General features: G+C 41.9%; 1 protein-coding gene across 3 annotated transcripts in view; it reads left to right on the top strand.

Moving 5' to 3' along the window:
- Positions 1 to 13,008, top strand: part of LOC111963820 (receptor-type tyrosine-protein phosphatase gamma-like) — a 276,403-nt gene that overhangs the window by 248,763 nt on the left and 14,632 nt on the right. For all 3 annotated transcript variants that reach the window (XM_070443523.1, XM_023987365.2, XM_070443527.1), the window contains 2 exons: positions 2,765 to 2,856; positions 10,326 to 10,417. In XM_070443523.1, coding sequence (XP_070299624.1) covers positions 2,765 to 2,856; positions 10,326 to 10,417 — 184 coding nt within the window. The remainder of the gene's footprint in view (positions 1 to 2,764; positions 2,857 to 10,325; positions 10,418 to 13,008) is intronic.

The following is a 13,008-nucleotide window of genomic DNA, read 5'->3' as shown; positions in this document are numbered from 1 at the left end:
CATTTCAAAAAGCCTCTGACAAAATGCAAGCTTCAGAGAAATACTTTAGAACAACTTCTCAAGGCTAGCGATTAGCTAGTCATTGAGGGATTGTGCTTGTGTTTACATGTTGGAGGCAGAGAGGCTGCCAGGGCTGTATATAGTCCTGCTGTATTTAGTCTCTGCTGTGCGTTGCCTGTCGTCCGGCAGTGTGACTGAGGGGCCAGGGCTAAATGTAGCATGGTGTTTGTCACGGGGTCAGTGATGTGGCTTACCTGTTCCTAATGGTCAGCTCACTGTGTGTCTTTACAGGAGGTAGTTTGCGTGCGTGTGTACTTTTCCCCCTGTAATAGCAGGGTGTTGTTGTGTCTGGTGGTTGTCATCTACTGAGTCATAACTGTGTGACATCAGCAGGGTTGTAAATAGGGCTGGTTCTAACCACTCTGGGTATTTCAGGTGTAGTTTAACTGCCAGCTCTGTCTGTGTAATTATATTCAGGGCAGTTCCATGAGAACAGAGTAACGCTGAGACTCCGATTTTTCATGTCAAGCAAAAACGAATGATTGAAAAGTTAAACACACCAAGGACTACTTTTTAACAATTTCCATGGACAATTTAAGAAAAAACGATTTTCTCGGAGAACAGTGCAGATGCAAAGTTTGGTAACAGACTGATGGCACAAACAGCACAAACCGTCATTCTGTTACCAAACTTTGCATCTTCTTCAAGTAAATGTGTTTTTGTAAAATGTTAAGTGGAAATTGTTAAAAGTGGTCACTGTCCATAGTTTGATTAACTTTGTATGGTTTGATTTAACTTTGCAATGATTGGTTTTTGTTTGACAACCGAAGTCAGCTTGCAAGCGCCCAGCCCACCACAAGGAGTCGCTAGAGCACGATGGGACAAGGAAATCCCGGCCAGATCAAACCCTCTCCTAACCCGGACGACGCTGGGCCAATTGTGCACCGCCTCATGGGTCTCCCGGTCACATCTGGCTGTTACACAGCCTGGGATCAAACCCGGGGCTGTAGTGACGCCTCAAGCACTGCAATGCAGTGCGTTAGACCGCTGCGCCACTCGGAAGCAGAATGAAGATGTTTTAACCTGTCATTGATGGAGTGTTAACTCTCTCTGTGCTGAAATGTGTTAGCTAACTCACAATGGTAAAAATGGGTTGTAATTATGTAATTACAATGAGGACTGTGTAAGGGACGGACCAAGCAGTCAACGAGAGACATCTGAGTAGGGTGCAATGCAATTATTAGGCGGTTTATTTTCCTAAACTTGATGTGGTTTACAAAGTATGAGAAATCTAAAACCATATTGCACAAAAAGAGAACTATACGGTCTATAAATAAATAAAAACTTGAATGTAAAAACAGATCTACAAAGCAGAACAGAGTAAGCAACTCAAATAAAGGTTTAACTGAAGCCATAAAGGTATGCTGCATTCATAACCAAGTGGGAAGATGGTAATTACCAGTTGTGAAGTCGTAAATAGCAGCATTCACATGCTTTGAACTTGCTGAGAAACGTAGATTGGCTAATGGCCAACAAGCGGGGTCAAACATAAACAACAACAAAAATACAGCTATTATGTTTGTAAACAAACTATAATGTTCAAAAACCATATTAATAGATTGCTTTTTATAAATAATGTCAGAGGTCCACATGTGGGAGAAGTCCAAAGTCCGGGTTAGGGGAGGGTTTGGTCGGCCGGGATGTACTTGTCCCATCGCACTCTAGTGACTCCTGTGGCGGGCCGGGCGCACGGTCGCCAGGTGTGCGGCTGGCTTCTGGGTTAAACAGGCATTGTGTCAAGAAGCATTGCGGCATGAGATGCGAAGGTCGAGAGCAATGCGTTCTCCGAAACACAACCCTGCCAAGCCGCACTGCTTCTTGACACACTGTTTGCTTAACCCGGAAGCCAGCCTCACCAATCTGTCAGAGGAAACACTGTCCAGCTGCCAACCAAAGTCAGCTTGCAGGCACCTGGCCCGCTACAAGGAGTCGCTAGAGCGGAAATGAACAAGGAAATCCCGGCCGGTCAAACACTCCCCTAACCCGGACGACGCTGGGCCAATTGTGCGCCGCCGCAGTCACGGTCGGCTGTGACAAGCCTGGGATCAAACCCGGGTCTGTAGTAACGGCTCAAGCACTGCGATGCAGTACCTTAGTACGCTGTGCCACTCGGGACGCCCACAATGATTGGTTTTTGTTTAACATACATTTTAAAGTAAAAAAATATAAGTCAGTGTCACTCTGTTACCATGGAATTGCACTTCACCACTCTGCTGTTTTAACCTGTCACGGATGGGGTGTCAACTCTCTCGATGCTGTTTTGTGTTAGCTAGCTCACAGTGGTCGAAACGGGTTACAACGATCCATTTCCCCTCTGCTGGACAGAGGTGGTATCACCCAACCCCCCCGCCCCATTTAAAGATAATAGGACATGGCATTTAGCGGCACGCCCTCTAACAAGTACACCTGGCCACCATGCTGCAGACAAGGCACCAAAAAGAGTGCTGCAATTACTATTAGTATATGCAACAATTTAATAAAGTTATGTTTGTGAAGTTGGAAATCAAAATCACGTAGTCATTTTTTGTTTGGACACTAACTGTTTGGTGAAAATGAATGTTAAAGTGCGAAGGATGGGGATATTTAGCTGTGCTGATACATGTGGCCTCTTTCGTTGTGGTACTGATGGTACTCTGCATCATGTTCCTCTCTTCTGTGGTGTACTTTATGTTGGTTTAACTATTTCCTCTGTGTCTGTCTACAGGAGGTTTTTCCAGACAGCTCACTTCTATGTGGAGGACAGTAGTTCTCCCAGGGTGGTGGCCAATGAGAACATCCCCGTCATCCCCATCCCAGGTGAGACATGACACAACCTAACCCACCCTCAACTGGAATACACCCTGGGTTGAGTTTAGTTCGCGTCAACGTTTGCTACGTTGCGTGACATTTTGTACTAAACAACACGTTTCCCCAAAACAGTGCCCACCGTTTTTTCAATAGCCTTTGAGGTATGTTTGCTCCATTTTGGTGGGTTTGGCAAGGTGGCCTGATCAATATGGGTATGACCATTTGAAATACCACACCATACGATATTCGCCCTTGGGGCCACCATAGTCACAACATTTTTCAATTGGCCGTTCAGTAAATTACAGTTTCTGTTTCATTTAACGTAGCACACAGTTCTGAACATGCTCCCCCTTTCTTAAGGGCCAAGGGCCTGAGGGCCAAATTCAATCAAACCTTTATGCAGTGTTGTTGTTTACAAACTATTGCCCACCCACTCCACACACACCTTATTCTAGAAGTGTCTACCTGGTAGAAAATGTAAGGTTTTTGTAGAACCTACAACCATTTGGGGATTTTATTTGTTGAACCTACAACCATTTGGTGACTATACTGAACAAAAATATAAAACGCAACATGCAACAGTTTCAAAGATTTTACTGAGTTGCAGTTCATATGAGGAAATCAGCCAATTGAAATACATTCTTTAAGCCCTAATCTATGGATTTCACATGACGGAGAATACAGATATGCATCTGTTGGTCACAGATACCTTAAATAAAAATGGGCCTTAGGATCTCGTCATGGTATTTCTGTGCATTCAATTTGGCATCGATAAAATTCTATTGTGTATTCGTTGTCCGTAGCGTATGCCTGCCCATACCGTAACCCCACCGCCACCATGGGGCACTCTGTTCACAACGCTGACATCAGCAAACTGGTCGCCCACACGACACCATACACATGGTCTGCAGTTGTGAGGCCGGTTGGACGTACTGTCAAATTCCCTAAAACAATGTTGGAGGCAGCTTATGGTAGAGAAATTAACATTACATTCTCTGGTAACAGCTCTGGTGGACATTCCTGCAGTCAGCATGCCAATTGAACACTCCCTCAAAACTTGAGACATCTGTGGCGTTGTGTGACAAAACTGCACATTTTAGAGTGGCCTTTTATTGTCCCCAGCACAATGGGCACCTGTGTAATGATCATGCTGTTGAATCAGCTTCTTCATATGCCATACCTGTCAGATGGATGGATTATCTTGGCAAAATAGAAATGCTCACTAACAGGGATGTAAACACATTTGTGCACAACATTTGAGAGAAATAAACCTTTTGTGAGTATGGAAAATTTCGGGGATTTTTTATTTCAGATCATGAAACATTGGACCAACACTTTAAATGTAGCGTTTATATTTTTGTTCAGTGTAGATTGTACATGAAGTACAATTGGTGGGACTTGCTTTAACTCTTTAAAAGTATTTTTGTGGTAGAAGTTTTAAAATGTTTTACTTTACTATTTAAAGCAAAGCAGTTACATATAGTCAAAATGAAATGTAGTAAAATAATTGGTCTGATTTACTTTGATAGACTACTATGTCAATCTTATTAGTTTGGATTGTGGGGCAGTTGGATCAGAAAAATGTCTAAACTACAATTCGTGCGTGTAAAAACTAAAAGAAGAAATACATAAGACGAAGAAATAAAAAGCAGGATCATGTGGACAACACTCTTAGGAAAGCAAAGCAACTCTGAATCATTCATGCTGTGGGTTTCAGATAAATAGATACACAACTTACTTTTGTAAAACGTTCAGTATAAATTAAGTTCGATTTTAGTTGAATGATGATCGAATAATTCAGAACGTTTTATGCTTGTATTTGGGGAGAGAAATATGATTATGCATCTAGTAAGGACAAATCTTTAAACATTTTTTTGTGGTAGTTGAAGAACTATGTAGAATAGGTTTGCATGTAGACCTATTGATAGCTAGCTGTAGTTCTATCTAATAAATCAACTCTTTAGGGATAACAATGGTCACTGAAAAGTACATTGGTCTGTTTGCTAGCTTGTTTTAAAGAATGTATGATTTTGAAATACCTTATAGTAGCATTAGTAATGGTGGTGTCTGGTTATAGTTGAAAAACTAGGTAGATGAAACGTTAGGATAGCCTGGTTGTGGTCAGTAGGTGTGGTCAGTAGTTTTAGTAAGTAGTTGTGTGGTTCAGTATTTGTGGTCAATAGTTGTGGTCAGTAGTTTTGTGGTTGTGTTTACTAGTTGTGTGGTTGTGGTCAGTATTTGTAGTCAATAGTTGTGGTCAGTTGTTATGTTCTGTTGTGGAAGTTAGTATAGCCTGGTTGTGGTGAGTAGGTGTGGTCAGTAGTTTTGGTTCAGTAGTTGTGTGGTTCAATAGTTGTGGTCAATAGTTGTAGTCAGTAGTTGTGTTCTGTTGTGGTCAGTAGTTTTGTGGTTGTGGTCATTAGCTGTGGTCAGTAGTTTTGTGGTTGTGGTCAGTAATTGCGTGGTTCAGTAGTTGTGGTCTGTAGTTGTGTTGTGGTGAGGAGTTGTGAGGTCAGTAGTTCTGTAGTTGTGGTAAGTAGTTGTGTGGTTGTGGCCAATAGTTGTGAGGTCAGTAGTTGTGTAGTTGTGGTAAGTAGTTGTGTGGTTGTGGCCAATANGTTGTGGTAAGTAGTTGTGTGGTTGTGGCCAATAGTTGTGAGGTCAGTAGTTGTGTAGTTGTGGTAAGTAGTTGTGTGGTTGTGGCCAATAGTTGGGTGGTTCAGTAGTTGTGTGGTCAATAGTTATGTGGTTGTGGTCAGAGTCTAAACTACAGTTGTTGTGTGTGAAAACTGAACGAAATGCGATGAGAAGTTATCGAGCAAAATATGAAGCAAGTGAGCGGAGACCGCTTCGCTCAATCCAATCAGGGCAGCAGGATCAATGTACAGTCCGCCCTTTTATTAGCAGACATTCAAACTAGCCAGTTGAGTTATTTAGAGCACGGGTCATGATCTTGAGGAGGAGGATGAAGCTAGTGAGCATTAGAAATCTTCTGGGAATTTGTTGCGCTATGAAGAGTTCTCTTCCTTCGAGGCACGTGTTGCTAGGTAAAACTTGCCTTGGCAGGCCTGCTCCCGCCGTGGCTAAAGCCAGTGTGAGAAACATGCTAACAAATGTTTATGCTATGAAACTAAATAAATACTCCACTCTGACCCCCACCACGTATTTGCTAGATTCATTATAGTGTTGATGGACAAAGCAAGGAAAGTGAACTTCAAAATGTGATGTAGTTTTATTTGAATTTGCAGCTGTTGTTGGTAAGAAATGAATTTGCTAGCTTCTGACATGACTTAATGATTCTATAATGAAAACAGTCGATGGGTTACTAACACATCTCTATCTATTGATTGGTTGAAGCTATTCCTAATGTGTTTTCAGATTTGAAAAATAGAGAAGTAGAGATTTCATACACTCTTAAGTTTTTGTCTGACTTGTTGGGGGAGTGGTCAAAACAGCAGTTATTTGATAAAAGTTGGAAAAAACTGCAGATTTTAATAGCAGAGAAGGAGACGAAGATGTCATACCACAGAACGTTTTGTCTAACTTGTTGGGAAAGTGCTAATTTTGGGGGGAGAAAGGCAAAGTGGTCAAAGTAGCTGGTTTGTGTCAGAAGTTGCATGGTTGCATTTACAGTGAATGGAAAGTTGGAAGTGATGATGTCACAATGGGACCTTTAGAATGTTGAGGAAATCCCATGAAAGTGGATGGAGGACGAAAGTACACAAAAATGTATAACATAAAAAGTATTAAACATATCAGAATGTTGTATGTAAGCACACTGGTCCTGACCAGTCTACACGTTTTAAAGTTTGAAAGGCATTTATTTTGCTTCGCAAGTCCCACCTAACTATTTAGTCTAAATGCTGTATGTTCATCCTGGTTCTCCATCCCTCTCTATATTATTCCTGAAAATGATTCACTGTTCTCTCTAGTGATCGCGTGTACATTGTTGTATCTTTGAAGCTGAGCCGTTCCATGTGGTTAAGTCTTGTTGAGACAAGTTTTTCAATATCTGTTTTCTGCTCAGATTTAACATCTCTGGACAAGTGTAGACTAGACTGAGCATTTCATCTGAATGATCAATAACCATATGTAAGGAAGTCAACGGAGAGGAAGAACAAAGTCATCTGACTTGAAAACTAGCTCTGATACGCTCCCATGTGGTCTCATCATGGTGGATTTGATCATTTAGACTCACTAATTCAGTGAAAACTAGTGGCAATGTTTTTTTAAACATTTTTTATTTAACCTTTATTTTGACAGGGAGTCATTCTGAGACCAAAGACTATTTTTCAGATGAGCCCTGTAATTGCAAAAATATACACATATTACAAAAGCAAAACAGATATACAAAACACAATCAAAGAAAACAAACTTCAGTAAAAATGTCATCAGTCAGTCTGAATATCCCTAGAGGCACCAAACCATCCACTTTTAGAGAGTTTCGAAGATTATTCCACAAGTAAGGTGCAAAACAACTCAAATCTTGATCTTTGTCAGTCAGTATCTGCTCATGTTCTTGAAGATAGGATACATAGTGTTAGTCCAATACTTTTGATTGGGCCAATCTACCTCTGTTTTAGCTTGATTAAGTCTTCACTCAGCCACTCAACTACTCAGTGCATGTACAGGCGCTTGTGACTGCTCTATTAGGGGTGATATGAGAGGGTTCTTCCCTGGGAGACTTCAGAGCCCAGTGTACTGGCAGCTAGTCAATAAGATGGTAAGAAGGCTMTGGCGTGCGTAGTGCATACCGTTCCTTTAAGAGAGCAGAGAGACTCTTCGGGACTAAGGCACGACAGCCCATTTCCAAGCTCTGATGGTTCACTTAAAGAATACAGCTGATGTCTGTATTGACTCCATCCATTCTGCTTTTATTGTCTCTCCTCTCTCTCTCTCTCTTTCTCTCTCTCGCTCTCTCTTTCTCTCTCACATGTGCTCTCTCTGGAGACGAATTGCTTCTTTCTGTACCGTCAAGTCTGAATACCAGCTCAGAGAACAGTGTTAAGTGGGTGTTGAGGTTTACGAGTGGGCTTTATAGAACAGTGATTGTTTTACAGCTTCTGAAATGCTAAATCCATCCCCCCACTGGAAGGTTATGTGACAGCGGTTTAATTAGGAAGAGAACAGGCAGAAGGAGAGGGGGCTGCTGATCTGGTGTGTTTGTGTGCATGCACGTGCATACATCTTCATTCCCCCTTTCATCATATCCCTTCTTGTTAGATTCTCTCCTGAATAAAGAGATGCAAAATGTGTGCACATCTGCAAAGGTTTAGTAAATCCAAATTGGCCCATAGTATTTTAATCAACTCCATTGATTAGTTTACAAATGTAAGACAGTTGACAAATGAAGTGAGTCAGGGAATGCCTGCCTGCCAGTGGTCCCATCTGTGTATTGGCTGTAATATGGATGTAACAACACACACACGCACCAGCAGACAAACCCAGCAGCTGGTTGCTCTTTCCTGAACACACACACACACACACACTTTGTCCTGATGGTTCTTTCTGTGTGACAGTGGCCACCTCATCCCCATCATATCCCCTCACTAATGGGTAATTTGGGACTGATGTGGCTCATCTGACACAGATGCCACCACCTCTAAASACCCACATTAGACAATTATGGCTTTGTCCGCTTGTCTCGCTGTGGTGTCATTCACACCGCTCTGTGTGACATGGCTAATATGTGTTCTTCTCAACATAAACTACAACAAAACTAGCTGCGTCCACAGAATGATTATTTTTTTTATCTGTGAGYATGTCAGTGGGGCATTTCATTGTCTGATGTGTGACGCGCGTGCTAATCAATTCATTACTACTGGGGTTGTTACTAGTCTCAGTGGGACGCTGTGTGGAATTTTCTGATTTAAGACCAGTTTCATGGACAGGGATGACCTGATCCTAGATCAGCACTCCTACTTTGTCCCCATATACAGTATGTTGTTCCCTGAAAGTGTCTGTGGGAGAGGCAGTGAACACAGATCGCTGGTTAATTTATCACGCGGTGCCACACTAGTGGAGAGCAGTGACACGTTGTACTGTACCTCTGAGAGATAGATACAGGCTGAGGGGACATCAATATACTTGGCCTTTCATTAGTCAGTCTGAAATATGGAAGATGTTGTAAACATAACGTTATTTACAGTACATTCAGAAAGTATTCAGACCCTTTGACTTTTTCAGAATTTTGTTACGTTACAGCCTTATTCTAAAATGGATATAATTTTTTAAAATCCACAGCAATCTACATACAATACCCCGTAATGACAAAGCAAAACAGGTTTTTAGACATTGTTGCAAATGTAATATATATAACAAACAGATATCTTATTTACATAAGTATTCAGACCTTTTGCTATGAGACTTGAATTTGAGCTCAGGTGCATCCTTTTTCCATTGATCATCCTTGAGATTTTCCTACAACTTGATTGGAGTCCACCTGTGGTAAATTCAATTGATTGGATATGATCTGGAAAGGCACACYCCTGTCTATATAAGGCRCCACAGTTGGCAGTGCATGTCAGAGATAAACAAGCCATGAGGTCGAAGGAATTGTCCGTAGAGCTTCAAGACAGGATTGTGTCGAGGTACAGATCTGGGGAAGGGTACCAAAAAATATCTGCAGCATTGAAGGTCCCCAAGAATACAGTCCCCTCCATCATTCTTAAATGGAAGAAGTTTGGAACCACCAAGACTCTCCTAGAGCTGGCCGCCCATCCAAACTGAGCTTATCGGGGAGAAGGGCCTTGGTCAGAGGGGTGACCAAGAACCTGATCAAGTCACTCTGACAGAGCTCTAGAGTTCCTCTGTGGAGATGGGAGAACCTTCCAGAAGGACAACCATCTCTGCAGCACTCCACAATCAGGCCTTTATGGTAGAGTGGCCAGACGGAAGCCACTCCTCAGTAAAAGGCACATGAAGAGAAGAATGGGAGAAACTCCCCAAATACAGGTGTGCCAAGCTTGTAGCTTCATACCCAAGCAGACTTGAGGCTGTAATCGCTGCCAAAGGTGCATCAACAAAGTACTAAGTAATTAGCAAAAATGTATTACAAATTCGATTTTGCTTTGGCATTATGGGATATTGTGTGTAGATTGATTAGGGAGAAAAACGATTTAATCAATTATAGAATGTAATCAATTATAGAATTGACAAAATGTGGAAAAAGTCAACGGGGTCTGAATACTTTTCCGAAGGCACTGTATATTCTGCAAACTCATCACACAGTCATGCTAAAACACACATTCACTCTCTCTTTTCTCTCTCTCCTCTCTCCTCTCTTTCTCTATCTTTCTCTCTTTTCTCTCTCTTTTCTCTCTCTGCTCTCTCTTCTCTCTATTCTCTCTCTGCTCTCTCTCTTCTCTCTTTCTTTCTCTTCTCCCAATCACACACACATACAGGCACACACAGGCACACCGTCACCCACATACGTCACCCACATACATCTCTCTAAGTGTGATATGTCTTCCCTACAGATGACATGGACGCCATCCCCGTCAGGCAGTTAATCAAACACATCATGGAGCTCTACTCCAACAACCTGCACGGCTTCTCTGAGGAGTTTGAGGTAGGAAACACAACAGACTTTCTCTCTCCGCCTTTCTATATATTGTTGAGGCGTGATAAGTAGGCTGCCTCTCGGATGAAGAGGAGTGTGTGTGTCTAGATGTGTGTCTGATTATTCTCATATGTCTGGTGTATGTTGTCTGTAAGGGTGTACATTACTGTCTACGTCTGTGTGAACATTACGAAGTGTGTACAGGGCATGTGCATTATGTATTCATGCAGAAAGGTGTGTGTGTGTGTGTGTGTGTTTGTGGGTGTGTGTGTGTGTGTGTGTGTGTGGGTGTGTGTGTGAGTGTGTGTGTGTGTGGGTGTGGGGTGGTGTGTGTGTGTGTGTGTGTGTGTGTGTGTGTGTGTGTGTGTGTGTGTGTGTGTGTGTGTGTGTGTGTGTGTGTGTGTGTGTGTGTGTGTGTGTGTGTGTGTGTGTGTGTTGTGGAGCAGATGGCTGAGTGTGAGGAAGGTTAATTAACAAAGGGTCTAGTTGCTGGTTGACTGGACAGGAACACACTGTCTCTGTGACCGGGTTGAGACACAAGGCTAACACACTTCCCCCAAGAGGCCCTTGTCAAATTGGGGTTATCCAGTGGGGTGAAGGTGAACATACATTATTCATACTAGGTCATTCAAACGGAGATCACACATGCAGCCACATGGTGCTGGACTAGCTGTGACAGATATGTGTAGAAATCCCACCTCTAATAAAAACCCAGTACGTACTTATCATGCACAGTACCAGTCAAAAGTTTGGACACACCTACTCATTCCAGGGTTTTTCTTTATTTTACTATTTTCTACATTGTATAATAATAATAATAGTGAAGACATAAACACTATGAAGTAACACATATGGAGTCATGTAGTAACCAACAGTGTTAAACAAATCAAAATATATTTGAGATTCTTCAAAGTAGCCACCCTTTGCCTTGATGACAGCTTTGCACACTCTTAGCATTATCTCAACTAGCTTCATGAAGTAGTCACCTGGAATGCATTTCAATTAACAGGTGTGCCTTCTTAGAAGTTAATTTGTGGAATTTCTTTCGATCTTAATGCGTTTGAGCCAATCAGTTGTGTTGTGACAAGGTAGGGCTGGTATACAGAAGATAGCCCTATTTGGAAAAAGACCAAGTCCATATTATGGCAATAACAGCTCAAATAAGCAAAGAGAAATGGCAGTCCTCAATACTTTAAGACATAAAAGTCAGTCAATGTGGAACATTTCAAGCACTTTGAAAGTTTCTTCAAGTGCAGTCACAAAAACCARCAAGCACTATGATGAAACTGGCTAACATGAGGACCGCCACATGAAAGGAAGACCCATAGTTACCTCTGCTGCAGAGGATAAGTTCATTAGAGTTACCAGCCTCAGATTGCAGCCCAAATAAATGCTTCACAGAGTTCAAGTAACAGACACATCTCAACAACAACTGTTCAGAGGAGACTGCGTGAATCAGGCCTTCATGGTAAAATTGCTGTAAAGAAACCACTACTGAACGACACCAATAATAAGAAGAGACTTACTTGGGCCAATGGACATTAGACCGGTGGAATTCTGTRCTTTGGTCTGATGAGTTCAAATTGGAGATTTTTGGTTCCAACCGCCGTGACGCAGAGTAGGTGAATGGATGATCTCCGCATGTGTGGTTCCCACCATGAAGCATGGAAGAGGAGGTGGGATGATTTGGGGGTGCTTTGCTGGTGACACTGTCAGCAATTTATTTTGAATTCAAGACACTCTTAACCAGCATTGCTACCACAGCATTCTGCAGCGATACGCCATCCCATCTGGTTTGCGCTTAGTGGGACTATCATTTGTTTTTCAACAGAACAATGACCCAAAACACACCTCCAGGCTGTGTAAGGGCTATTTGACCAAGAAGGAGAGTGATGGAGTGCTGCATCAGATGACCTGGCCTCCACAATCACCCGACCTCCACCCAATTGAGATTGTTTAGGATGAGTTGGACCGCAGAGTGCAGGAAAAGCAGCCAACAAGTGCTCAGCATATGTAGGAACTCCTTCAAGACTATTGGAAAAGTATTCCTCATGAAGCTGGTTGAGAGAATGCCAAGAGTGTGCAAAGCTGTCATCAAGGCAAAGGGTGGCTACTTTGAAGATTCTCAAAATAAAATGTATATTGATTTGTTTAACACTTTTTTGGTTACTACATAATTCCATATGTGTTATTTCATCGTTTTGATGTCTTAACTATTATTCGACAATGTAGAAAAGAGTAAAAATAAAGAAAAACCATTGGATGAGTAGGTGTGTCCAACTTTTGACTGGTATTGTATGTGTTGCAATTCAAGCAAATCATTGAACTGAAAAATATTGTTTAGAAACTGTTGGATTCGAAATGTTGAACATTGAGATATTAAAGAGTTAGATGCACTATTGTAAAGTGGTTGTTCCACTGGATATCATAAGGTGAATGCACCAATTTGTAAGTCGCTCTGGATAAGAGCGTCTGCTAAATGACTTAAATGTAAATGTAAAAGATATGATGGATCAGACACATAGTATATTAAGGAGTGAGATCTGTAGAAAGACAGAGTTGCTGTGGAATGTGCTAGGTGGACAGGAGGAGATCAAAGG

The sequence above is a fragment of the Salvelinus sp. IW2-2015 genome, linkage group LG1 (assembly GCF_002910315.2).
Source record: "Salvelinus sp. IW2-2015 linkage group LG1, ASM291031v2, whole genome shotgun sequence".
Classification (NCBI taxonomy): domain Eukaryota; kingdom Metazoa; phylum Chordata; class Actinopteri; order Salmoniformes; family Salmonidae; genus Salvelinus; species Salvelinus sp. IW2-2015.
This window is presented reverse-complemented; position numbering and strand designations above follow the sequence as displayed.